This window comes from Schistocerca piceifrons, chromosome 5 (genome assembly GCF_021461385.2).
Source record: "Schistocerca piceifrons isolate TAMUIC-IGC-003096 chromosome 5, iqSchPice1.1, whole genome shotgun sequence".
Lineage (NCBI taxonomy): Eukaryota > Metazoa > Arthropoda > Insecta > Orthoptera > Acrididae > Schistocerca > Schistocerca piceifrons.
This window is the reverse complement of record NC_060142.1, coordinates 132,463,155-132,490,702: the sequence shown is the minus strand read 5'-3', so window position 1 is coordinate 132,490,702 and position 27,548 is coordinate 132,463,155. Positions and strand designations below refer to the sequence as shown.

The 27,548-nt window shown below is 40.7% G+C and overlaps 1 protein-coding gene across 2 annotated transcripts in view; it reads right to left on the bottom strand.

The window, feature by feature from the left end:
* Positions 1-246: 246 nt before the first annotated feature.
* Positions 247-27,548, bottom strand: part of LOC124798529 (leucine-zipper-like transcriptional regulator 1) — a 78,874-nt gene continuing 51,572 nt past the window's right edge. The window contains exons 3-5 of one of the 2 annotated variants that reach the window (XM_047261976.1): positions 25,853-26,410; positions 3,576-3,628; positions 247-3,480 (exon numbers count right to left, since the gene is read on the bottom strand). In XM_047261976.1, the coding sequence (XP_047117932.1) occupies positions 3,586-3,628; positions 25,853-26,410 (601 nt within the window). In that variant the 3' untranslated portion in view covers positions 247-3,480; positions 3,576-3,585. The remainder of the gene's footprint in view (positions 3,481-3,575; positions 3,629-25,852; positions 26,411-27,548) is intronic. The other variant, XM_047261978.1, reaches the window with a different exon arrangement.

The window sequence follows — 27,548 nt, the reverse complement described above, 5'->3', positions numbered from 1 at the left end:
AAGTTTCTCTACTGGCTAAGAAATTCTAGAGGTTAATAGAAAATTCTAAATTATTTGTATAAACAATTATAAGGAAATGTGATTTCATCTATCAGTGACAATTTAGTAAATAACATAAAATGCTAAAAATGTTGTCAAAAACAATAAAACAACAAATATTAACTGTCATAAATGCATTTTCTAAATAAATGCAACAATGCAATAGTTAACTATGATACTCTTTTTAAGAATCAAACAAAGACAGTATAGCCTTTGACTAGCAATTTTCAATCAAAATACAAAAACTCATTACTTATAAGTGTGCAAAGACATAATTCACGACTCATTTGGTACAGAAAAATGTTACTTATAATTTTGTGAGACTTTATTGTTGGAAGAGTGTGTCATTTGTTGTGGCCAAAACCAATGCTTTAATCAAGCGTTTTGGTTTGTGGTAATCAAACAATATTCTATGTGTAACTGTTGCACAACAATAATTCAAATTTTGAATATTTGACTCTTAATGTAACCACAAATTCCAAATAATGGTATATTGCTCAACATTTATACACCTTCAGTACTTCTGACAGAACAAAAATGACATATTAATATTAAGAAAATATTAATATTATGAAACGAAACAATACTGTTAGAGATATTGAAGAAATCTCTGACAGAAAGTAAGAGTTTCATTTTTTAAGCGAAAATATTCTATAAAAATCATAGAAGTCTCTCACCCAATGAACTCACATTCTAGTGAGGAGGTAGAAGACGACTGTGTGTGTTACAAAAGTGATAAATGACAACAAAATCTATGACAAATGGTAACTAGGAGTATAACAAAACAATAAATCGATTCTTGAATGGGAAACACTATATACATGAGAAATGACAGGGATCATACTTAACATAAATCACAGACAACACAAAATTACAGAATTTTCTTAAAATATCACATGTATTTCCTTAACATACTTGTATTTTCGAAAATGAAGAGAAGAACAGAAAATAGCATTATTAAGCTCAAATGCAAAACAAAATTAAACGTATTTTATTTTATCAATCAATAAAAAAGTGGTGTAGGATATATCTCAAACCTATTACAAATTTCCAGGGATCATATATTAATAAATGAAGAGAAACACAAATGTAAAGCTTGAAAGAGTCATATCTGTCATGGATGGAGTCAGAAAAAAGATAACTAGAATTCATTCATGAGCAGAAAAATTTACTGTGGAATACAAGCAATGAGTTCAGAATCTTAGAAAATAATATTATAAACATGTCACAAAAAAGGTGATTTTGAGATAAAGGTAATCTAAAAATAGAAAATGATTTTCAGTTAGCAATTTGTAGGGATATTGTCCTTCTATCCTTTGAGAAACCAGACATAATTCATTTTCTGTTTATATGCTGAAGAATACAGAATCCATAGCATGAGGTGTGGCTACAAAATAACAGGACACACATGTTCGGAAGATGAATAGCCAGTAGCTATTAAGCAGGACACTGTCTAAGTCGAATACATCATCTCTAGTGTCTGCAGACAATCAGCAAGGCCGTAGCCTTTGTTTGTGTAAGAGCTGTTACTTTGTTTTGCCAGAAAAATGATAATTGTAATAATACAGCAACTAATTGTTGTGGAGTTTCACATGTAACTTGGAAAAAAGGCTATTGCAACGTATCTTTCAGTAAAAGAAGTACGATGCTAACACTGTTTCTGATGTACATGAGTTTTTGAGTGGTTCAACTGTCTCTAAGACATTGAAGATGTCTCACGACCAGGACGCCTGTCATTATAAAAAATGGATGAATATATCAAAAAGTAAGCATAAGTTTAGTATTTGATCGATTGCTGGAACTGCAGTAATTGTTGATGAATATCTAATACAACTTTTTCATATCCAATTTAACGTGATAAAAGTTTAAGCGAAACTAGTGCCAAAGATTCCCATGATGAACAAAAAGAAAACTCGTGGAAATGGTTGTACTGACAACCTGAGTACCACTGAAAATGTACTAGTTTCTTGGAAAGGATGAAACCATGTGACAGATCTTGGTTTTTGACTTACAGAAATTATGCACCAATCCATACAGTGGAAAGGCCAGCTTCACTGAAAGTGAAAGAAGTTCCAATCAGCAAACCAAGATTCAAAGTGATGATGATTGCCTTGTTTTTCAACATTCATAGAATTGTGTATCCCCACTATTAATCAATCAAAACTATTACCTTGCGGTACTTGCTCGACTCCAACAGGAAATAACTGAATGAACTAAACTGTGGAAGAACAAGTCAAGGGTTCTACATCAAGACAATACACTGGCTAAAAGAGGTTTCTATTAAAGTACAGCATCTAAGTATTAAATTACATACCTTATTCGTCTGACTAGCACCATGTGACTTATCTATTCCCCAAGGTCAAATCTGCATTAAAAGGAACAAGATTTCAGTCTGGATCTCCCAGAGAAAGACTTCCACATTGATGGAACATTTGCAAGGAGCATTGTAGGGATAGAGGAGAAGAGTATGTTGAGAGTGACAATAACTACATATATATGTTTTTCTTTAAATAAAATTTTTTACAGTATCAGTCCCATTATGATACCATCACACCACGAATTTCGTCTGTATAGAAGGAAATTCGGAACTGAAAGAGGAGACAGAAAAGAGATGCTGTATCACCAAAGCTAAACTTAACAGCACTAGGGGGGATTTCACGTTGTTCAATTGGGATGGAAAAGAGGAATTAGAATTTACTGATAATTGCTGGAACAACCTACAGCTTGTGGAGCATATTATATTGTTTGCTTCGAATGCATGTCTGTTTCAACAATCAACAGCTAAGCTTAACTGAATTGAAGGATGAATAGAAATTTTATTATTATACTAGAATATTCTACAACTAGAACTTCGATCATAAATTTGTATAAACTAAAAATGATTTCATTCAATCAGTTGATAAGTTTTTGTTTTTATCTCAGTTGAAGGCAGTGACAAGCTATGCAGAAAGTAAATGAACAGTAACGTACTTTTGGTTCAATAAATTGAATTTTTACTACTAACAATCGAATATGTGTGATGGATGACAGATAAAACAAGGAAATTATATTTATTCCAAAAGACATCAAAAGACCAAGGCAATGATCTAATGGAAACATACAGTTGAAAATCGGAAAACATAGGTAACTCAGGTAGAGTCCTTCACTCAACAATGGATGTCATATTGATAATGGCGATTTCTCATAATGATCAGCAGCCATTTCTCCTACAAATGATAAGGTCTCTTCAGATCACATGTCGAGGTACATTTTCATCGGTTGTTCCCAGCTAGTGTGTTCTTAATCTGTCCTCTGCCAGGTGATTCCAAAGACTTTCTGCATGTCCTGATGCATCAGCCTGATGGCTATCCCCTTGGACTACTTCTGTTTGTTGAAGCTGCCCATTCTAGGTTGATACTGGCCCTAGCTGTGGAGTGCACCTACCAGCAAAACGCCATACTTCTGAAAAACGACGTATACATCACACACGAGTTTCTATTTGCAGAATAATGTTTATTATTGCATTAGTTAAACAATATTATTTTACCAAAACTTACCCTTTGTATCTCAGTCTTCACTACTATCTTCTCCACAACTTTCCAGCTGTAATCTGGAAAAAATTAATTGTTTTCCTTCTTTATTTTATGAGTCAAACATACACGTTTTAATATTATCTATACTATTCCAGGTGTAATCTGGAAAAAAATTACTGTTCCCTCCTTTATTTTATGATTCAAATATACATGTTTTAGATATTATCTACAATGTGATACAGAATAATCATATCAGCTTTTGATTCCCTCAACATCATGTATTGAAACATTATTTCATCATGACATGATGTCTGATTATGCTCATACAACTTGTAAGCTCAGTAATGACTTCATACAATATAGCATGTAAATGAGAGGAATGATAATTTAACAAGAATCAAAGATTGCTTTCATTTGTACTATGTCTCTTAGACACAATCTTCAATGTCTTTCACTGATATTGCCATGTTCTGTATGTCATCCAGCACAGTAGTAGCTGTAGTCACTAACTTGTGACATGTACATTATCAATTTGTGTCCCCTCTCATGCAATTATTTATCACTTAACCTCTGTAATTTCTGGAAGATTCTGGACCCAAGTTGCTAATCGAAAACAAAAACTGGCTACAACCATTTGCATACAGTACATATGAACAGGAGAAATCTCTGATAGGGTTGAACTCTGTTTACACTTTCGTAAATGCTCATTGGTCTTGTTTTCCATGTCAAGAGTTTGTGCTTTTGACCCTTCACTTATAACGGTATTTGATAATTATAGATGACAGTATCAATTGAATCCCTACTGTGTTATTTTTCAAGGATTAGGCACACTGTCTTATGGAAATAAAGGTAGTGCCATAATTTTTAAAATTATCTTTCGGCTTAAGGTCACTCAAATGGAATCACTACCTATTTGAGTTATCTTTAAGTCACCATAAATTGATTTTGATGCACTGTATGGTAATTAATCAACCAGAGTGACCTGAAGAAATGTTTGCAATGTAAATATTTGCTTTCTTGCTATTATTTCTAGCAATGAAGTTTTGCAGTACAGCAACTTGCATGCTTTAAAAATATTGTGATACGGCATGATGACTGACAATACATGTGATATATTTTTTGCAAATTTATTTATTAAGACCAATGTTGAAGGCTACCTTGTAGTTTCATTACCTGATGAGATTTTTTGTGCAATATTTCTTTCAGGTCCTCAAGCTAACATACTTTAATAATGCAGAATAAACTTGAAAAAATCAAATGCTAACAGCAAGGATCACAAAATATTAATATTAGTATTAATAATGATTAGGCCATTCATTATCACACATTATTTATGGTCAAAATGATTGTGTGATGCTGAGGTTAAAATATAAGAGAACCAAGTAGATAGTCTATTAGTGAAGTTTTTTGGGCTTTGTAATATTAAGAAAATTATTCACAGAAGTTAGCTTTTTAATATTTCTTCATAAGCTTCTTTTTATATCAAACATCAAACAATGAAGCATTGCGTAAGAAATGAAATATTCTTTACTCCTCGAAATGTTTGGAGTTTTGTTCTAAAGCTATCGATGAAGTACCTAAACTGATGTAACATCACTTTTTAATACCTTTCAAAGTTTGTTAAGTTGCATAAATATGTCATAGAGTAATATTGATTTATAAATCATAATGATGATGAGCATTGCAGTACATCTGTGGTGATTATCGATACCATTATCTACTATTCTGAAGAAATATGATTTGTTTTAGTGAAGCAAGTGTTCTGCGGAATATTAGAAGAAAAACGATTACATTGATATGATGCTGGAGAGCTGGTACTCTTGTATGGTGTTGGATTGTAAAATTCTGCAATTTCCTGCAGAAGTTTGAGAGGAGCATTGTAAGTAATCAGTATTTTGTACTTATAAGTGCATACTATGACTTTACAAAAGATGAGCAAAATCTGTGACCCATTTGGTGTGTATTTTGCTTGTATGATTTGGAAATAAATGTAGTTTTGGGCTTGAACCAAATTTGGTGTAACTACTTTTACAACTTGTAAAATTGTGTATACAGTCTTTTCTCTTTGTTTTTATTAAATTGACACTTAAAAGGGAAGGAATTTATAACACCCAGGTTTAGAAATATGCAAACATATTGTACAACTTCAAATGGATTAAATAACTTAATGAAGATATCAATATGGGTGTTTATTACCTTACAAGGCCTACTATTTTTGGTATAACAGGGCATTTAAAAGGAAGCACTGAGAATTAAAAACGTGGCTTTGAAATATTATGCCATATATTCCCAATTATATTGTGATTGCTCATAAACAATAAATGCAAAAAAATTACAAAATTATACTTACTTCAAATTTATAATTTTCAGGTATACAAGTATCAACAGATGGCAGAAGCCTTCTTTCCTGATAGCTATTTGACCCATATAATGTTGATATATTGTGTGAAGCAGTTAAAATAATTATAACTTAAGTTCATTGTTACTTAAAAGGTTCTCATTCTCTATTATTAAGGTAATTAGTTACATTTCACATTTTAATTTTGTGTGTGTGTGTGTATGTGTGTGTGTTTCATTCCTCTCTTTTGAATAAAAAGAAATTGACAAATACATTTTATGACATTTTTAATAAACAAAATTTGGTACACTTACATATACCTTTTTCTACTCCTCTTTCCTTATGTGGCTTAATTTTTTACAGTTTAACAGCAATTTTTTGGTATGTACCTTGATTCATAAGAAGTATTAATTGAGTACTTAGTTGTAAATGTGCAATCTGTATTTACATAATGAAAAATAATAATTATTGTTATTATCATCACCTCTATAATTATATAAAAGGAAAGATCCTGACCGATTGACTGACTCCCAGACCAAACAGCTAAGGATAGAAATTCTTCATTGGAGAGTGTTGATCTTATACTGCAGGCCTGTTCAAGAAGAGATTTTTTGAAATTTTATCCTTAAGGGAATGAAATAAGAGCAGCAGTTTTTTGAAAATGTGTTAATATTAAGGAAATTTAGAAGCTACAACTTTAAATATTGGTATTTTGATTCTAGGTCAGAAATAAAGAAATACGTGTTTAGCATTTTCGGAAATTTAGACCCTTAGCGGTGATATAGTGAGAAATTTTGTTTAAAAGCACATCATTACTAAAGAACTATTGAAGCATTCCAAAGTTACATCTGTGAAAACTGGTAATTAACTTCTCAGTTATATATAACCTCTACAGAAGTGAAATAGGTGATGAAAACTTTTATGAAAATATTTCATTATGAAAGCATATTTAAAGCCATTATGAAAGCATTTTTAAGTCTGATTTGACTTCTCATTTACAAATAAAAAATTGTGTGTCAGTTTATTTGCATATTCAACCTCTAAGGACCTGACTGATTTACTGACTCATCATTGCCCAGTCCAAACCACTAAGAATAGAAATTTATATTTTGGAGAGATTATTTACCTTTTACTGTAAGCAGGTAGTAAGGAACTGTTCGAAATTCCACTCATAAGGGGGTGAAGTAGGGGACAAAGGTATTTTCAAAATATGTCACTATTTAGTGAGTTTTCAAACAAGAACTACGAAAGCTGGTATTTGGTTTCTTGGTCAGAAATAAAGAAATATGTGATTCAACATTTTTGTAAATTCAATCTCTAAGAGGATAAAGTATTGGGCGACTTTTTGTAAATAAATTGTTGTTAAATACTGAAGCATTTTTAAAGCCACATCTGTGATAATTGATATCTGACCTCTTGCTTGAAAGTAAAAAAAAAAGAAAAACATATTTCAGTGTTTTTCGAAGTTCATCCCATAAGGGGATGAAATAAGGGATAAAAAATGTATGCAATTATTTAATTATCAAAATATTTTTAAAGCAAAATCTAAGAAAATCTGTGTGTGGCTTCTCAGATAGAAAAAAAATTACATGATTCAACGTTTTTGGAAATTCAATCCCTAACGTGGTAAAATAGTTGATGATAGTTTTTATGGAAATATTTCATTATAAACACATATTTTTAACTAAATATCTGAAAATTTGTGTTCGATTTTTCAGTTAGAAATTTAAAGAATATATGTTTCAGTTTTATTATGAAATTCAATCCTTGAGGAGGTGTAACAGCAGAGGAAATTTTCACGAAAATATTCCTTTTTATTGTAACATTTTGAAAGTAGATCTGTGGAACATGGTATTTTACTTCTAAAGAAATACACTGATAAGCCAAAACATTATGAACACTGTCCACCGTGAGGCTAAATGTCGCCTGATTGCGTTTGGGAAATGTACGAGGGCAAGAAAGTATATGACCAGAGCAGAGACAGATGGGGCTATCATTCTATCGACGACATGGGCCGCGAACGAGTATCTTGAAAACGGTGAATCTGGTCGAATGTGGAATTGCTACTGTCGTGAGCATCTATGAAAATGGTACAAGGGTAGTGAAATTACCATGGGGCGCTAAATGGTTGGACGTGCGCAACTCTACACAGAACGTGAAGTTTGGAGGATTGCCTGTGCTTTAACGTAGGATAGGTGGCAATTTCTGGCATCTCTGGCGAAAAAGCACTGTGTTGGAGCAGGCACAAGTGTTTTGGAGCACACCATTCAGATCACATTTTAGAACATTGGTCTCCACAGAAGACGACCCCTACATGTTTCAAATTGACCCAACGACAGTGTCAGTTACAGTTGCAGTGGGCACGGGATCAGTGGGATTGCACCACGAATTAATGGATACTTGTCACATGGGCAGATGAATCATGTTTCTTGTTACACCAGGTAGATGGTTATCTCCATAAACGCCGTCTTCGAGGTGAATGAGACTCGAAACGTGCACCACACCATGGATACAGGCTCATGGGAACAGTATTATGCAATGACAGACATTCTCCTGCGTTTTCTTGGGGCCTGTGGTTGTAATCAAAGACAAGCTGACACCTGCAGACCTTCATCCTTTCTGTTTCCCCCGACGGCGATGTCGTCTTTTGACACTATAATTGCCCATGTCTCAAAGCCAGAATAACGCTACAGTGGTTTCAGGAGCATGACAGTGAACTCATGTTGATAAGTAAGCCATCAAATTTGCCTGATGTGAGTATTATGGAACCCACTTGGATCGCTGTAAGGCGCCATCACCACATACACAAATCAATGGCCTGTTATTGACAGGAATTAGATGACTTGTGGTCAGACATCCGCTGCCACATACCTCCAAAAGCTTACCAACGAACTGTAGAATAGAAGATCGCAGAATGGATTATGTACTGCGTTCCAAATATGGCCCAACAAGCTATTTAGTAGATGGTCATAATGTTTTGGTCCGTCAGTGTACGTTTTAGTGTTTGAAAGTTTCTATGGAAGTAACACCACAAGAACTCAAAAGGAAAATTAACAAAGATGTCCGACACCCTATGCACTGCTCCTGAATGGAACGAGAAACGAGGGAAACGTCAGTGGTAAGTAAGGCACCCTCTGCACCCAACATGAAGTAACCTATGGAGTATAAATGTGAATTTATACGAAAGCTGAGGCTCAAAAACTTGTGACAAGCCTACAGTCACGTGGGCAAGATGGCAGTCCTTTTTTTTTTTTGTCATCAGTCTATCAGTCTTCTGACAACCAACGGCCTTGCCGCAGTAGTAACACTGGTTTCAGTCAGATCACTGAAGTTGAGCACTGTTTGACTTGCGTAGCACTTCGATGGGTGGCTGTTCGAGTCTACCAAGTACTGTTGGCAAATGGGGTACATTCAGCCCTTGTGAGGACAATTGAGGGGCTACCTGACTGAAAAGCCGTGGCTCTGGTCACATAAACTGACTACAGCCAGCAGAGCAGTGTGCTAACCACATGCCCCTCCATGTCCACATCCAGTGATGCATAATGACTGAGGATGACACGGAGGTCTGGTGGTGCCATTGGGCCTTCGAGGCATTTCAAAAAAATGGCTCTGAGCACTATGCGACTTAACTTCTGAGGTCATCAGTCGCCTAGAACTTAGAACTAATTAAACCTAACTAACCTAAGGACATCACACACATCCATGCCCGAGGCAGGATTCGAACCTGCGACCGTAGCGGTCACGCGGTTCCAGACTGAAGCGCCTTTAACCGCACGGCCACACCGGCCGGCCCGAGGCATTTCAGAAGTAGTTTAGTTTGTCTTCTGACTGGTTTGATGTGACCCACCACGAATTACTCTCCTGTGCCTCTTGTTTTATCTCACAGTTGAACTTGCAAGCTATGTTCTCAATTACTTGCTGGATGTGTTCCAATCTGTATCTTTCTTTACAGTTTTTACTCTTTACAGCTCCCACTAGTACCATGGAAGTTAATTCTTGATATCTTAACGGATGTCCTATCATCCTGTACCTTCTTCTTGTCGGTGTTTTACATATATTCCTTTCCTCGTCGATTCTGCTGAGAACCTCCTTATTCCTTACCTAATCAGGGCCTAATTTTCAATATTTTTGTGTAGCACCAAATCACAAAAGCTTCGATTGTCTCATGTTCCTGTTTCCCACAGTCCATATTTCATTATCATAAAATGCTCTGTTCCAAACGTACAATCTCAGCAATTTCTTCCTCAAATTAAGACCTATGTTTGATAGTATCAGACGCCTCTTGGACAGAAATGCCCTTTTTTCCACTGCTAGTCTGCTTTTTATGTCCTCCTTGCTGTCTCCATCACAGGTTATTTTACTAAGTAAAAGAATTCCTTAACTTCATCTACATCGGATCAGAAATTCTGATGTTAACTTTCTTGCTATTTTCATTTCTACTGCTTCTCATTACTTTCGTCCTTCTTCGATTTACTCTCAACCATATTCTGTACTCATCAGACCATTCATTCCCTTCAGCAGATCCTCTAACTCTTCTTCACTTTCACTGAGGACAGCAATATCATTAGCAAATCTTATCATCGATATCCCTTCATCTTTAATTTTAATTCGTCTTGAACATTTCTTTTATATGTGTCATTGCTTCTTCTATGCATAGATTGAACAGTAGGGGCAAAAGACTACATCCCTGTCTTACACTCTTTTTAATCTGAGGACTTGGCTCTTGGTCTTCCGTTCTTATTGTTCCCTCTTTGTTCTTGTACATATTGCATATCACCCATCTTTCCCTGTAAGTTACCCCTATTTTTCTCAGAATTTCGAATACCTTGCACCATTTTATATTCTCAAACGCATTTTCCAAGTCGACAAGTCCAATGAACATGACGATTTTTCTTCTGTCTTTTTCCATTAACAACCGCTATGTCAGAACTGCCTCTCTGTCGCCTTTACCTTTTCTAAACCTAAACTGATCGCCATCTAACAGATCCCCAGTTTTCTTTCCCAATCTTCAGTATATTATTCTTGTCAGCAAGTTAGATACATGAGCTGTTTGGTTGATTGTGCAATAATTTTCTCACTTGTCAGCTCCTGCAGTCTTCGGAACTGTGCAGAAGATTTTTTCCGAAAGTCTGATGGTATGTCGCCAGTCTAATACATTCCACACACCAACATGAATAGTCGTTCTGTTACCACTTCCCTCAATGATTTTTGGGAATTCCGATGGAATGTTATCTATCCCTTCTGCCTTATTTGATCTTAAGCCTTCAAAAGCTCTTTTAATTTCTGATTCTAGTATTGGACCCCCCTCTTTTTCCTATCAACTGCTGTTTCTTATTCTATCATGCCATCAGACAAGTCTTGCCCCTCACAGGCGCCTTCAGTGTACTCCTTCCACCTGTTACCTCTCTCCCCTGCATTTAACAGTGGAATTCCCATTGCAATGTTGTCGTCCTAGTTTTTAATTATACCGAAGGCTGCTTTTACTTTTCTGATGCTGAGTCAGTCCTTCCGATAATCTTTTTTTTTTTTAATTCTTCATATTTTTCATGTAGCCATTTCCCCTTAGCTTTCCTACACTTTCTACATATTACATTCCTAAGTGACTTGTATTTCTGTATTCCTGAATTTCCCTGAACATTTATGTACATCTTTCTTTCGTCGATCAACTTAAGAATTTCTTCCGTTATCCTAGTACCTACGTTTTTATTTCCAACTTCTGTGTCTGTCCTTTATAGAGATGTCCATTCATCTTCAAATTTACCGCCTACTGAGCTTTTCATTATCGCAGTATCTATAGCCCCTAACTTTAAGTGTACCTCTCCATTCCTTAGTGCTTCTACATACTATTTCTTTGCGCACTGACTAATCTCTTAAACTTAAGCCCACTCTTCGTCATCATTAAATTGCGATCTGTTCATGGGTATACTTTACAATCCAATACCTGATTGCGCCATCTCTGCCTGACCTTTACGTAATCTCAAATCTTTAGTCTTTCTCCTCTCACTAGCAAGCCTCCCGTAACCCTTTCTTCTACTTCTTACCCTACAACCGCATTCTAGTCCCCATGATTATTAGATAATACAGTTGCACCGCAACTTTGGTACCCACTAGTCAGTGACAGAATGCTTATCCACTGATTTCGCATATGCAGCGTTGTAACAGGACCATTTAGATCCGTGCTGTAACGTCACTGTATGATATATTGTTCGAATTCACTCACATACTGGCACTGCACCCGTTGAAGATGAAGACATACACACTCCCACGCAGCTAAATTAGAGGCAACAGCTGTGTAGGGGAGATTGTTCCCGACACTATAGATACGGAATAGTTCAGCGAATCACGTCATTGATTTTACGTCATACCTTGAACTGATCATCGGCGTGATAGTCCAGTCCAAAACAGGCAAGCGGCAAAACAGCGGCGCAATGCCAATGTGAGATTCTGTCTCCAACGTGATTTAGGCATAGAGTGTTTCACAAGCAACTCAGTGAATGACATACCTATAGTACCTTGATACGGATGAATCACACGCAGCCGAAAGACATTGGCTCCGGTAACTGCGTTGATAGTAGTGGTCACCATCGACTAACACGGAACGGATTGTAACATAGCGTTTCCATCTACACTAGCGCAGCGAACATACAATTGCTGACCACCAGGAAACATCACACTATTACCGAGTAATGATTCTGTCTCCAACGTGATTTAGGCATAGGGTGTTTCACAAGCAACTGAGTGAATGACATACCTATAGTACCCTGATATGGATGAATCACACGCAGCCGAAAGACATTGGCTCCGGTAACTGCGTTGATAGTAGTGGTCACCATCGACTAACACGGAACGGATTGTAACATAGCGTTTCCATCTACACTAGCGCAGCGAACATACAATTGCTGACCACCACGAAACATCACACTATTACCGAGTAATGATTCTGTCTCCAACGTGATTTAGGCATAGGGTGTTTCACAAGCAACTGAGTGAATGACATACCTATAGTACCTTGATATGGATGAATCACACGCAGCCGAAAGACATTGGCTCCGGTAACTGCGTTGATAGTAGTGGTCACCATCGACTAACACGGAACGGATTGTAACATAGCGTTTCCATCTACACTAGCGCAGCGAACATACAATTGCTGACCACCAGGAAACATCACACTATTACCGAGTAATGATTCTGTCTCCAACGTGATTTAGGCATAGGGTGTTTCACAAGCAACTGAGTGAATGACATACCTATAGTACCTTGATATGGATGAATCACACGCAGCCGAAAGACATTGGCTCCGGTAACTGCGTTGATAGTAGTGGTCACCATCGACTAACACGGAACGGATTGTAACATAGCGTTTCCATCTACACTAGCGCAGCGAACATACAATTGCTGACCACCAGGAAACATCACACTATTACCGAGTAATGATTCTGTCTCCAACGTGATTTAGGCATAGGGTGTTTCACAAGCAACTGAGTGAATGACATACCTATAGTACCTTGATATGGATGAATCACACGCAGCCGAAAGACATTGGCTCCGGTAACTGCGTTGATAGTAGTGGTCACCATCGACTAACACGGAACGGATTGTAACATAGCGTTTCCATCTACACTAGCGCAGCGAACATACAGTTGCTGACCACCAGGAAACATCACACTATTACCGAGTAATGATTCTGTCTCCAACGTGATTTAGGCATAGGGTGTTTCACAAGCAACTGAGTGAATGACATACCTATAGTACCTTGATATGGATGAATCACACGCAGCCGAAAGACATTGGCTCCAGTAACTGCGTTGATAGTAGTGGTCACCATCGACTAACACGGAACGGATTGTAACATAGCGTTTCCATCTACACTAGCGCACCGAACATACAATTGCTGACCCCCAGGAAACATCACACTAATGCCGAGTGGCACCACTTCACCAAGGAAAAAAGTAGAAAATGTTCTTCAGCTGAAGAGCTACTCAGTGTTGATAACATCTCGCAGAACAACCAACTGTGGCGAATTTGGTTACTTTTTATTATTTTTTTATCGTACTCCAGTTTCCTGGTTACAGCAATGGACTGTTACATACAGAACTACATGTGCCTGAATTTTCAAGATAAGCTACTTATTTTCCTATCCCTTTCTTCTGCTCTCAAGCTGGAGGAAGTTCAGAAAATGATGTGAGGTTTCACTCACAGTTCTAAGTAATCCCAGACATTTTTATGTAGGGTCACGACGGAATGATTTAGCGGGTAGTTCGAAGTGTGATAGGTTTCCTGAATGCTCCTCAAACCAGAAATGCAGGCGAGCAGACCTATGAACATTGCTGCGGTCGTCATGGAAGATTGGAGTGCTCACAGCATACTTATATTAAAGATGTAGAAGAATGTGCAACACTTGGTCAGCGGGAACATTGAAATAAGCATCCTGATTCAAGTTCACATTAACCTGAATGAACCCAACTTGTGGTACGAAAAACAGACCAGGAATGCCACAGAATCACCTTCACCCTGATCTACACCCCCCCCCCCCCCCACACACACACACGCCCCACAGTTTAAAAGCCTCACCTGGCTGTGCGTGTATTTCGACGCCCTGCATCATTTGGAAAGGGACAAAATCGCGACACATCCGTCAACGCCAGTAGCCCATCAAAGACATTCATTTTTATGTGGTGCTATAAATAAAGATCTTCCTTGGGGTACCAGACTCCAAATGTCCATAGCTTACATTTCCCTTTGCAATGTTCATTTGGAAACGGGTTGAGACCAGCGTGTACGCGGCGACACAATATGCAATGCGATGCAGTGGCTATCTGTGCGACACTCGTGTTTCCACAAGAGCGATACAACAAGCAACAAGACATAGCAGGCAACAATAGCTCTCATGCAGTGTTTTGCTGCCAGCATCGTCGAGGACAACTTCCGAATATATCACGTATTTACTCAAGATTGGAAAGAGGTATGGCTCTCCTTCCAGCCTTGAAAACAATTTCGATATGTTAGGTACATTTTGTGGGTAACACTGTATTACCTAAAATGCACCAAAACGTAAACTGACCAGCGACTACATTTTTTACTGCAAGCTTTTAAAAGTATGTGCTGTGTTTGGCTTAATTTTCAAATAACACAATAACAATGGGCAATAGCGGAAACTAGTTCGTTATCAAGCTGTGAAAATACGAAAAACGCATTTACTGAATAGTTTCCTTGATCTACAGATCTTATAATTAAAGTTTCCTCAAGACATTTGAGTCTCATGTTGATCTACGATTATGATCAATTAAAATTTGGGCCACAGCCAGGACTTTAACTAGGGTCTTCTTGCTTACTAGCCAGGAATGCTAGCCATTACACCAACGCAACCCTATAGCTAATACTGCTGAGCGGACTACCCAAGTCCAATGCCCTCCCTAATACAAACTTCAATTCAAATCTTCAGCTTATTTTTCTCTTCCTAGGTTTCCTTGAAATCAAATGAGAAAGTCTGCATAGTGGAGATCATGCAATGACCCCAAAAGAGTGAGTTCAATTTTGCATATGGAAATTAGAAGTATTACTGAGAAGCAAAATAAATATATGGATGTACGAGGGTAGTCCCAAAAGTAAGGTCTCCTATTTTTTTACAAGTACAGAACTCTGTTTGTGTGGCAGTTGGTCACACTGTTATGAAGAGTGCTTCACGCGCTGTGTGTAAACATGCGCACGCCGTGCTGAGGCGCTCAGTCTTGGCTTGGTAGCCGTTGAGAATGGAGCTCCCGTTGGATGTAACCGCCAAATGCGAATTGCGCGCAGTTATTCGGTTTTTGAACGCAAAGGGCACTGCGCCGACTGAAATGCATCGCCAATTGACGGAAGTGTATGGTGAATCGTGCATGCATGTCAAAAATGTTTGTCAGTGGTGTAGAGAGTATGCAGCTGGTCGGACCGAAATTCACGACGAACGAAGGAGTGGGAGACCATCAATTTCTGAGGAGACAGTGTTGAAGGTTCAGCAAAGTATGCGTGAAGATCGACGGATCACCCTGGATTATTTCTGCACTTTGGTTCCTGAGGTTTCCCGAAGCACCGCTCACAGAATTTTAGCGGCAATATTGAACTACCGGAAGGTATGCGTAAGATGGGTGCCACGCATGCTGACTGAGGACCACATGCGGCATCGAGTTGATGCTTCCCGCGCATTTCTTCACCGCCTTGCAGCCGAACAGGACAACTTTCTGGACTCAATTGTCACGGGTGAAAAATCCTGGGCATACTACTTTACACATAAGACCAAGCAACAATCACCCCAGTGGCGGCATCCTTCTTAGCCAAAGCCGCTGAGCTGGCGGCGAGCTGGTATGACATGGGCATAACAAAAACTGCCACAGCGTCTACAAAAATGCATCGACAGAAATGTTGATTATGTCGAAAAATAGCTAAATGTTCTAGCTGTAAACTGATGTAAACCATTGTAGAAATAAACAGGACTATGTACTTATACAAAAAATAGGAGACCTTACTTTTGGGATTACCCTCGTAGCATTACTTCTGCATAAAATTAATTTTGAGATGCATCAGACAACTTGCAGTTTCCCTCCTCCCGTATCATATGATACAGTTTCGTGTTGTGCTGTGCGATAGGACAGATAATTACGTTGCTAATGTATCACAGTCATGCCAGTGTGAGCCTGTTATATCACTTCATGTTGTTGTTGTTGCGGTCTTCAGTCCTGAGACTGGTTTGATGCAGCTCTCCACGCCACCCTGTCCCGCGCAAGCCTCTTCATCTCCCAGTACCTACTGCAAACCTACATCCTTCTGAATCTGCTTAGTGTATTCATCTCTTGGTCTCCCTCTACGATTTTTACCGTCCACACTGCCCTCCAATACTAAATTGGTGATCCCTTGATGCCTCAAAACATGTCCTACCAACCGATCCCTTCTTCTAGTCAAGTTGTGCCACAAACTTCTCTTCTCCCCAATCCTATTCAATACCTCCTCCTTAGTTACGTGATCTACCCACCTTATTTTCAGCATTCTTCTGTAGCACCACATTTCGAAAGCTTCTATTCTCTTCTTGTCCAAACTAGTTATCGTCCATGTTTCACTTCCATAGATGGCTACACTCCATACAAATACTTTCAGAAACGACTTCCTGACACTTAAATCTATACTCGATGTTAACAAATTTCTCTTCTTCAGAAACGATTTCCTTGCCATTGCCAGTCTACATTTTATATCCTCTCTACTTCGACCATCATCAGTTATTTTACTCCCTAAATAGCAAAACTCCTTTACTACTTTAAGTGTCTCATTTCCTAATCTAATTCCCTCAGCATCACCCGATTTAATTCGACTACATTCCATAATCCTCGTTTTGCTTTTGTTGTTGTTCATCTTATATCCTCCTTTCAAGACACTGTCCATTCCGTTCAACTGCTCTTCCAAGTCCTTTGCTGTCTCTGACAGAATTAAAATGTCATCGGCGAACCTCAAAGATTTTATTTCTTCTCCATGAATTTTAATACCTACTCCGAATTTTTCTTTTGTTTCACTTCATATACATCGGTAAATGCTCCACAAACGTGGGCTGCTTCTGTATCGTACCGCGAGTCGCGTCATGTACCGTATCACGTATCACGTCGCCTCAATGAGAACCATCCATTACTGTCGACTTTGAAACAGATATCATCGACAAAGCGTGACACCCGTCACAAGTGCCTGTCAGCTTCCTTTAACTAACCCTGCTGTTAAACCGCATTACGCACCTGCGAGTGGTACACCATTCCCTGTAGTCACATTGGACAGTCCGCATTGCTACACCAACAAATCGAGAAATTTCTTTCAAGATTTGGGCCTGGGTACGTCCAAACATGATAGCTCCATTCCAATGTTGTATCACGTTTCCAATTCGTTCTTTTTACTGCACTGATTCCGTTCAAATGACTGGCATATGAGCACCACTTCAGAGGGATTGGTCATCTGCAGCACTCCAAAGCGACCGGTGTTCTCTTTTGACGAGGACACTAATAGATTTTCTGGTCAGCTCATATACTCTACAAGTGGCTACACAATGCACGGCAGTAGTATTAATGATTTTGTGTTCCACTCTATTTTCGTACTGAGCGAGGGAAATAGAGGGCGATTCAAAAAGAAAGAAAGATTTCAGACAAACTGAGAGATAAAACACACATCGCATGTCATTGGTTGGAGGAATGTTCAAAGTTTCATTTTCGCACAGCCACTGTACCACAGACTCTACATGAGCACTACGCTTTCCTCGAAAAACGTCCAACAGTGGTCCATTTCATTCCAAACACAAATCAACAGGTCCCTGTTTATTGAATCGACAACTTCAGCAACTCTGTTTCTCAGCTCTGCAAGTGTAGCTGCCATATGTGGGACAAAGACTCTGTTTTTCATGTGCCCCTGACATAAATTTAAAAAAATCTGTATTGTGACGTCTGGTGACCTGGGAAGCCAAGGGCAATGAACAAGATCTTGTTGTTCACTTCTTTCAATCTAATGTTGTGAAGGGGGGTTGTTAAGATAACCTCAAGGAGAAAGTGATACAGGGCGCCGTGATGCATAAAAATGAAATCATTGGAATCTTCGTGAAGTTGAAGAAACAGCCACATTTGCAGCATGTCCACGTATAACATTGCTGTCACAGATTCGTCCGCAAAAAGAAAGCTCCATAAACTTCTTGAACTGAAACGGCACAAATGACATTCTGTTTCGGTGAATCTTTTAAATGTTCGACGATGATGTCATGATTTTGTGACCTGCAGATTCTTACTTTATGGCGGTTGATACTGACATGACAAAAGTCATAGGATATGTCCTAATTATAGTGTCGGATCTCCTTTTGCCCCGCGTAGTGAATCAACTCGACGTGGCATGCACTTAACAACACGTTGGAAGTTATTTGCAGTAATATTAGCCCATACAGCCTCTTCAGCCGTCCATATGTGCGAAACTGTTGCCGGTGCAGGAATTTCTCCGTCAACTGACCTCTCGACTACGTCCTGTAAAATTTCGATCGGATTCATGTAGGGCGATCTACGTGGCCTGATCATTCACTCGAACTGTCCAGAATGTTCATCACACCAATGGCCAACAACTGTGGGCCGGTAACATGGCGCACTGTCATCCACAAAAATTCAATCGTTGTTTGGGAACATGAAGTCTATGAATATATGCAAATGGTCTCCAAGTAGCCGAGCATAACCATTTCCAGTCAATGATCGCTTCAGTCGGGCCAGAGGACCCAGTCCATTCCAAGCAAACACGGCCCACGCCATTATGGAGTCACCACCAACTCGCACAGCGCCTTCTTGACAACTTGGTCAGTGGCGTCGTGGGGTGCCACACTCCAACGCTACCATCAGCTCTTACCACCTATAATGAGGACTCATCTGACCAGGCCAAGTTTTTCCAGGTGTCTAGGCTCCAACCGAAATGATCATGAGCCCAGGGGAGCACTGCAGGCGATGTCGTGCTGTCAGCAAAGCCACCCGCGTCGGTCGTCTGCTGCGATAGCCCATTAAAGGCAAAGATCGGCAAAGTGTCCTAACGGACACGTTCGTCGTGCGTCCCACATCGATTTCTCCAGTTGTTTCACTCCGTGTTGCTTGTCTGTCAGCACTGTCAACTCTATGCAAATGCTGATGCTCTCGGTCGTGAAATGAAGGTCGTAGGCATTGCGTTGTCCATGGTGAGAGGTAACGCCTGGCTTATGGCATTCTCGGAACAGCCGGCCCCGGTGGTCTTGCCGATCTAGGCGCTCAGTCGGGAGCTGCGCGACTGCTACGGTCGCAGGTTCGAATCCTGCCTCGGGCATGAATGTGTGTGATGTCCTTAGGTTAGTTAGGTTTAAGTAGTTCTAAGTTCTATGGGACTGATGACCACCGATGTTAAGTACCATAGTGCTCAGAGCCATTTGAACCATTTTTTTCTCGGAACACTCTTGTCACTGTGGATCTCGGAATATAGAATTTCCTAACGGTTTACGAAATGGAGTATCTCCAGCTACCGTTATGCGTTCAAAATCTATTAATTCCCGTCGTCCCGCCATAATCACGTCGGAAACCTTTTCACGTGAATCACCGGAGTTCAAATGACAGCTCTGCCAATGCACAGCCCTATGCCTTCTGTAACGTCAGAGTAATTGAGCCTACAGTTAAAACGTCGATTCGTCCGAAAAGATGAGTCGTTTGGAAAAAGTGTCCTCTGCCACATACTGGGGAATTGGGAAGCAAAATTCGTACCCTCTGTTATGGCTGTCTGGACCCAATTGCTACAGTATGTGCAACTTGTAAGGTTTCATATGCAGGTGTCATTTCATTACAAGCCACACCGTTGTTTGAGGAAGTTGGTGGACTGCACGTCTTGTGGACGTCCGAGGGCTCCGTGTGAACGCAGCTCTGGTACGATCGGCATTTTTATCAGACGCCCGTGCCTGACCCCTGCTCTTCCCTTTACATCAACTTCCAAGAATTTTGTACACAGTCATAAATCTGCTTCTACAGAGGCGGCTTCTTGCTGAATCGACGCCGGAATACACGTTCCACTTGAACAAGGGATCGGCTTTCTGCAAATTACAGCACACAAAATCATTCCTCTTGTGGTTTTGTCGCTACGTAGCTACAAACAACACAGCAACAGTGTCAAGACTTTCACCATTCGTCTACCCAGTGTCATGAGAAATGTGTTTCTTTTATAGTATGTCTGTGATAAAAAAGACAATTCCTTTTTGAATCACACTGTATTACTGTCTTATGCCTCTCTTATCTTGTTCTCATGGTCCTTAGGCGTGATATCCTCAGGTAAGTTCTACAAAAACAACGTCGTCTTTTTCTCATGATTCCAATTTCTGCTCCCCAAACATTTGTGTTACACTTTCGTAAGGGCTAGAAGCGCTTCAATGAAATCGTTCAATTTCTATTCGCATGCCTACTTCTGAAGGGCTCCAAATGCTGGACTAATACTCTACCGCTGTCGCAATAGGGTTTAGTACCTAATGCACTTGGGTGCACAGAATTTCCTTGAACCATTCTAAAAAATTTAAGTCTTCCATTTACCTTCCTAATGCAGATACAGTTCTGAATAATAACAAACGCTAACCAGTTACATTACCAAGGACTATCTCTTGCTGTTGTTTACAGAAGCCGCCCCACGACAATCTGCATCTACCATTCCTCACCTCACGTCACACAGTGCAAAATCTGTTAGGAGTGCGGGGACGTAACCACTGCATGCCTGAATATCGAAAACTATTGTCTAGACCAGGGCTTCCCAGGCCGTGTTCCGCAGAATACTGGAGTTCCATGGAGGGTGAATAAGTGCTCCATGAAAAACTATTAATAACAAGGAGTTTTTTTTTCATTTTCTCTTTTTTTAATTTTATGTGATTTCTGAATTATTACTTAAGATTTAAAACTTAAGGAATGTCTGAATAAAACTATTTTTCTCTTATCTTAAAATTCTATCAACCATTAAAATAAACAAGGTGTCCCATCAAAGTACAAGGATTCTCAAAGTGTTCCGTCAAGGGAAAAGTTTGGGAACCCCTGGTCTAGACTGTTGAGTCACGGTATGACTTCGTACACGCCGATGGCAGGTTACGAGCATTTCAAAAAACCCATGAAATCATGGCTATTGCTTGATACCACAGCACTCTTGTGCAGGTAGTAAGTGTATCCATGAGTGGTAGATGAGGATAAGGCTCACAATCTGTCTGCCATTGTCTTACTATGAACATTCCGGTGAACTTCTCTACATTCATGTGTGTTCATGTGCTCCCGTTCAGCATCACACAAGCCTCCTGCACCATCAACAAAGCAGTGTACCGTCCTATCCCATGCCGGAATGGTTCTTTTGAAAGGGCATGGCCAGTTGCTTACCCCAACCTTGAAATACTCTGAGCTTGTCCTCCATCTCTAATGGCGTCGATGTCGATGAGAAGTTAAACCCCATCCTTCCTTCTTCTCATTCATTCCTCATCAGGCCAGAATGGTTTGCGCAATACTACATGTTGCTTAGATAGTCCTGCAGAGCTAAGCTAATAACTGTCGTGTTCAGCACATACGGTATGCCACTGAAAGAGATTTACGTCTCTTGGATCCTGCTCCATACAATCTTAATGGGTTCTAGCCTAGTGAAGATGAATCAGGATGACTCCTCAAATCGTTCAGTGTCTTATGGTGACCTATGTCACGACAGCAGAATGGGGTGATACACGCTGTTGTGTTAGCAATTGCATTAAAGTTTTCATTCATTGCGTTTCGCTACTCTTCGCTCAATGAGCTTGACGCATGACTTTCTTTTATGCAGGTGGACAGCGTATTGTAAAGCTCACTTATTCGCCAATCCTCACCAATCAGCAAAGGTAGCTGATAGTATATTAAGTTCTCAGAACATTTCTCTTTGAGAAAATCAGCGTCAAGCCGGAATACTTTAACCGGACTGTTTTAAATCCACTTTAAATTATAGTACATTGTTTAACACTGTCTTAGAGTTTGGATTTATTCACATTCATTCCTCCCATGTGTTCTAACTTTACCATACATTAGTGAACATTATGTCCAACCCATATACAAGAAAAACCTGAACCCCACCGATAGGTTGTTCAGGGATATTTTCTGGGTATTCTGATACCACGAACCTGTGGTCTTCGTGGCTCGCTGCAAAGGATTTGCATTTAGTTTGATTTCTTACCCCAAACTGTATCTGTATCCTTACTGTAACAAAATTACCTGCAGAATCGTGTAAATGTCGATGCTATGCGCTAAGTACCTACGTCCTCAGGCTTGCATTCAGTAATGTTCGCTTCTGTCTTGGGTTTGCTTCACTGGGAGTGTTGTAGGTTCACAGTGATACACAAGAGCATGGATAGGATTACTTATAAGGAATGTCATCTATAGATTCAGTGAACGCAATGAAAGATCGACGCAGGGACACTACGCTGAAGGATCAGTGGAGCGACAGCAAACGCATCATAATACTTTTGCATCACAGTACTTTGGGTGGTACATCCTGGTGATTGTTTATCACAGGTTTTTTCACTGTTATGAAGATATTTGCACAGAAACAAATGAACTGGCGTGACAAATTGAATAATCGTAATTGCATAAATACAGGGTGCTTCAAAATGAACATGTCGGTTTTTAAGGCGTTGTAGCATTTATTACGTCCAACTTACAATTGTAAATAATACACCAAATGAAAGAGCAACTCAAACAGTTTTGTTTGTATACCTGTGCGCAATGGGAAGAGAATGGAATGACGAAGAGTGACTGAAAGACGTGTTGACGAGTGCGAGTCTTTCACGCTTAGCCCCAAGAAATAACCCCGCGGGAAGTTTATGGGTCTTTCTTTTTCGGTGAATCAACTGTAACTGATGTTTCTTATATTGACGTGCTACAGCTATGGCCCGTGCCTCCATGAGAAGAAGCTGAACACATCTTTACTTGCGGGCAAGCTAGTGCGCCGCCTCATTGTCATAACTCAGTACGCGACTGGTTGAACGACGTTGTATCCGACCGGTGGGTCGGGCGCCAGGGGCCGGTTGACAGCATTTTATGCATGACCTCCACGTTCACACACGATCTGACGCGATCATGCGTGTGTGCCTCCGATACCAGCTGATCTATCCGACTTCAGGAACAGTGTTATTATAACAGTTACGCCGGACACATTGATCAAGGTTTCGGAACAACTCGCCTATCGAGTCGATGTGTGATCGGTGTTCACACTGAATAAATGTAAGAAAAACTGTTTGTGTGTCTCTTTCATTTGGTGTATTATTTATAATTGTAAGGTGAATGTAACATGTGCTACAAAGAGTTAAAACTCGTATATTCATTTTGAAACACCCTGTATCCTGTAAGGAGCTACCTGAGACCACAATCCCTTACACTAAAATATACAGAAATTCCGTGGAAAACCCCTGAAATTTTCTGAGATTCAGCTTGTTTACACTGAGGTGACGAAAGTCATGGGATACCTCCTAATTTAACGTAGTACCTCCTTTCTCCCGGCGTAGAGCAGCAACTCGACGTGGCATGGACTCAACACGTCGTTGAAAGTCCACTGCAGAAATAATGAACCATGCTGCCTTTATAACAATACAGAATTGCGAAATTGGTACCGGTGTAGGATTATGTGCAAAAACTGACCTCTCGATTATCTCCCATAAATGTTCGATGAGATTCACGCCAGGCGATCATGTAGTCATATCAGTCGTTCGAATTGTCCAAAATGTTTTTAAAACTAGTCGCGAACAACTGTGGCCCAGTGATATTTCTCGAAAAACGTCTATAAATGGCTGAAAATGTTTTCCAAGCAGCCGAACATAACTATTTCCAGTCAGCAACACAGGCCATTCCATGTAAACACAGACCACACCATTATGAAACAACCACCAGCTTGTACAGTGGCTTGTTGACAACCTGGGCCCCTGGCTTTTCGTGGGGTCTGTGCCACGCTAGTACCCTATCGTCAGCTCTTGCCAACTGAAATCGGGTCTCATCTGATTAGAACAGCACGACATCGTCTGCAGTGCAGCTACTCCACCCGTGACCACATCGGTTGGACGCTGTTAGCGAAGGCACTCTCGTCGGTCGTCTGCTACCATTGCCCAATAACGCCCAATTTCGCCGCAGTGTCCTAACGAATACGTTCGTCGTACGAGTCACATTGATTCCTACGGTCATTTCGCGCAGAGTTGCTTGTCTGTTAGCACTGACAACATACGGCAACGCCGCTGCTCTCTGTCGTTAAGTGAAGGTTCAAATGATTCAAATGGCTCTGAGCACTATGGCACTTAACATCTGTGGTCATCAGCCCCCAAGACCTTAGAACTACTTAAACCTAACTAACCTAAGGACATCACACACATCCATGCTCGAGGCAGGATTCGAACCTGCGACCTTAGCGGTAACGCTGTTCCAGACTGAAGCGCCTAGAACCGCACGGCCACACCGGCCGGCCTAAGTCAAGGCTATCAGGCATTGTATGAAATGTGGTGTTCTCCACACACTCTTGGCACTGTGGATCTCGAAATATTGAATTCCCTAACGATTTTCGGAATAGAATGTCCAATGTGTCTAGTTCCAACTACCATTCCGCGTCCAGAGTTTGTTAATTCCCGTAGTGAGGCCATAATCGTGTCGGACAGCCTTCCACATGAATCACCTGAATACAAATGGCAGCTCCACCAGCGCACTTCCCGTTTATACCTTGTACACGCAATACTACCCCCATTTGTATACGTGCATATCGTTATCGGTGCGTTGCGTAACCAAGGTCACTTGCTCTGTATATAAGCGGGCAGTGCCCGCCAGCGGAACCATTCCGCTGTGAGCTCCATCTGCAACAGCATTGAAGCACTATGCCTCGTCGACGTGTGTATCGTCAACGTCGCCACCGCATTCCTGTCTACAAACACATAATAAGCTTCGAAAATAAACTTGGCACAAATGTAACGGCACAAAGTGTGATATTGAATGGACCGATTTTTTTTCCATGGATGTCGAGTTAATTTCAGTTTTGATGCTGGCACAGGGAGTACTGGAAGTGGATGGTTTACTCTAGCTATTGTCCGATGTGAGAATGCCTCTCTACCTGGACTCGAATCATTCGCCGACCGAGATGTCATCGCTTACAAGACCTGGCATTGTGGAATAGATGCTAAGTCCCTGTCTAGACCTGGTTATGTATACAGTAATATGCCTTTTACATTGTATACCCGCTCATGTCGTAAAGTTAGTAATGATGAAAATATGTGTCGGACAGCCTTTCACATGCATCACATGAGTACAAATGGCAGCTCCACCAGCGCACTTCCCGTTTACACCTTGTACACGCAATACTACCCCCATCTGTATATGTGCACACCGTTATCCCATGACTTTTGTAACCTATGTGTAGCTGAAATAATGTAGAGAGGGTCGACCACCCAAAAAGGAAATAGCCATACCTTTGTGCCGCTGACACGATTTTGCTTATTTCCACGAGAGCCTCCGGCTCACTGTGTATCGCTGTAGCCCAACCGGCCGTGTCCATCACCTCGAAGATGTTGTCCCCGATGAAATCGAGACTGGCGTCCTTTAACGAGGTGAAGGAGTGTTTCATGGCGACGATGGCGACGGACACTGCGTTGTCGACAGTGATTTCGTCTGCCAAGTGCTTTTCGCAGTACTCCTTCAGAACACGCAGCCCGTAGTCGTCGGCGAGTGCCAAGAGCTCGACTGTGATGCTCGCCGGGGGCGGCAGCTGGTCGCTGTACATGTAGCGCAGCGCCCGGCGCACCTCCTGTTCCGGCGCCCCGGCCACGTGCAGGATGCCGCCCGGGAGGTCGGTGAGCTTCTCGGCGAGCACGGGGCTGCGAGCCGCCAACACCGCCCTGTGAGCCGCCAGCGCGACCCCGCCCACCATCAGCGTGACGTCGCTGCACACGCCAGACGCCAGCAGAGCCAGCAGGTCGCCCGCCAGCCTGCCCTTGGCATCTTCCCCCTCTGCTGGTTCTTCAGTCTCGCTGCAGACATAAATAATGGTCTTGTTGATGCGCCACTAATGAGGGTACAGCAAGCGCACTAGCTCAAGCTTACATCCGCCCACAAAAGTTAAACATACCCATTAACTCTGAGTCTTTCTCGGAAGCGTGCTTCAATAAAATCTTCTCGGTTTACGAGCCTTGTCATTTCGAATACAACACTCGAGCTTTCGCTAGCTGTCTCCGCCGACGACATCAGGCATTGAAATCATTGACTGTCAGGGCTGGCATGCTGTTCTGCATTCCTTCCAAACTGTTGAGCAACTACTACCAAGACAGGCCGTGTCCTGAAGAGACATGGACTGAGACCAATGTTCTGGCCTGTCTCCAAGATAAGACATATCTTCACGCCGTTAAAGACAATATACAGCGATAGGCAAAATACATAAACAGTGGCAGTAATGGGATGGTTGTGTTTTGCGGTCAACAACGCACGTAAGACACGTATCGTGCTGGATTGTGCATGTTCAATACAGACTAGGCATCAGTGCAGGTTGTTTACGAGTAGTATTAGTATTTGCATTCAGAGGCCGAGGTGGACGTGCAAAGGAAGACCTAACAGAGTTCCAAGGAGGGAAGATTGTGGGACCTGATTAGTGGACCATTAGAAACCAACACAGCCAACTTATTGAATATTTCAAGAGCAACTGTTTCAACAGTCATGACAGCCTACACAAAACATGAAAAGACATCATCATGCAAATGTAACAGTGGACGCAAATCAACACTAAATGACACAGATCGTAGTGCGCTAACACGAACTGTGTCAAAACAACAAAAAACTGCGGCCGCTGAAGTGACTTCAGAGCTCAACAGCCATCTTCGAGACCCCGTATCTGTCGACACTGTCGGCCGGGAACTGCCTAAAGCGAATATTCATGGACGAGCTGCTATAACGAAACCATTAGCGACGACAACCAACGCAAAGAAGCGTAAAATTTTGTGTCAAGAGCATAAATGATGGACGGCTGATCAGGGGCAGCACGTCGTATGGTCCAACGAGTCAACGTTTTCATTTTTTCCAACATCTGGCCGGATTTACGTCTGGAGAACGCCAAAAGAAGCCTACAATCCTGATTGCTTGATTCCAATGGTTAAGCATGGAGATGGAAGTGCGATG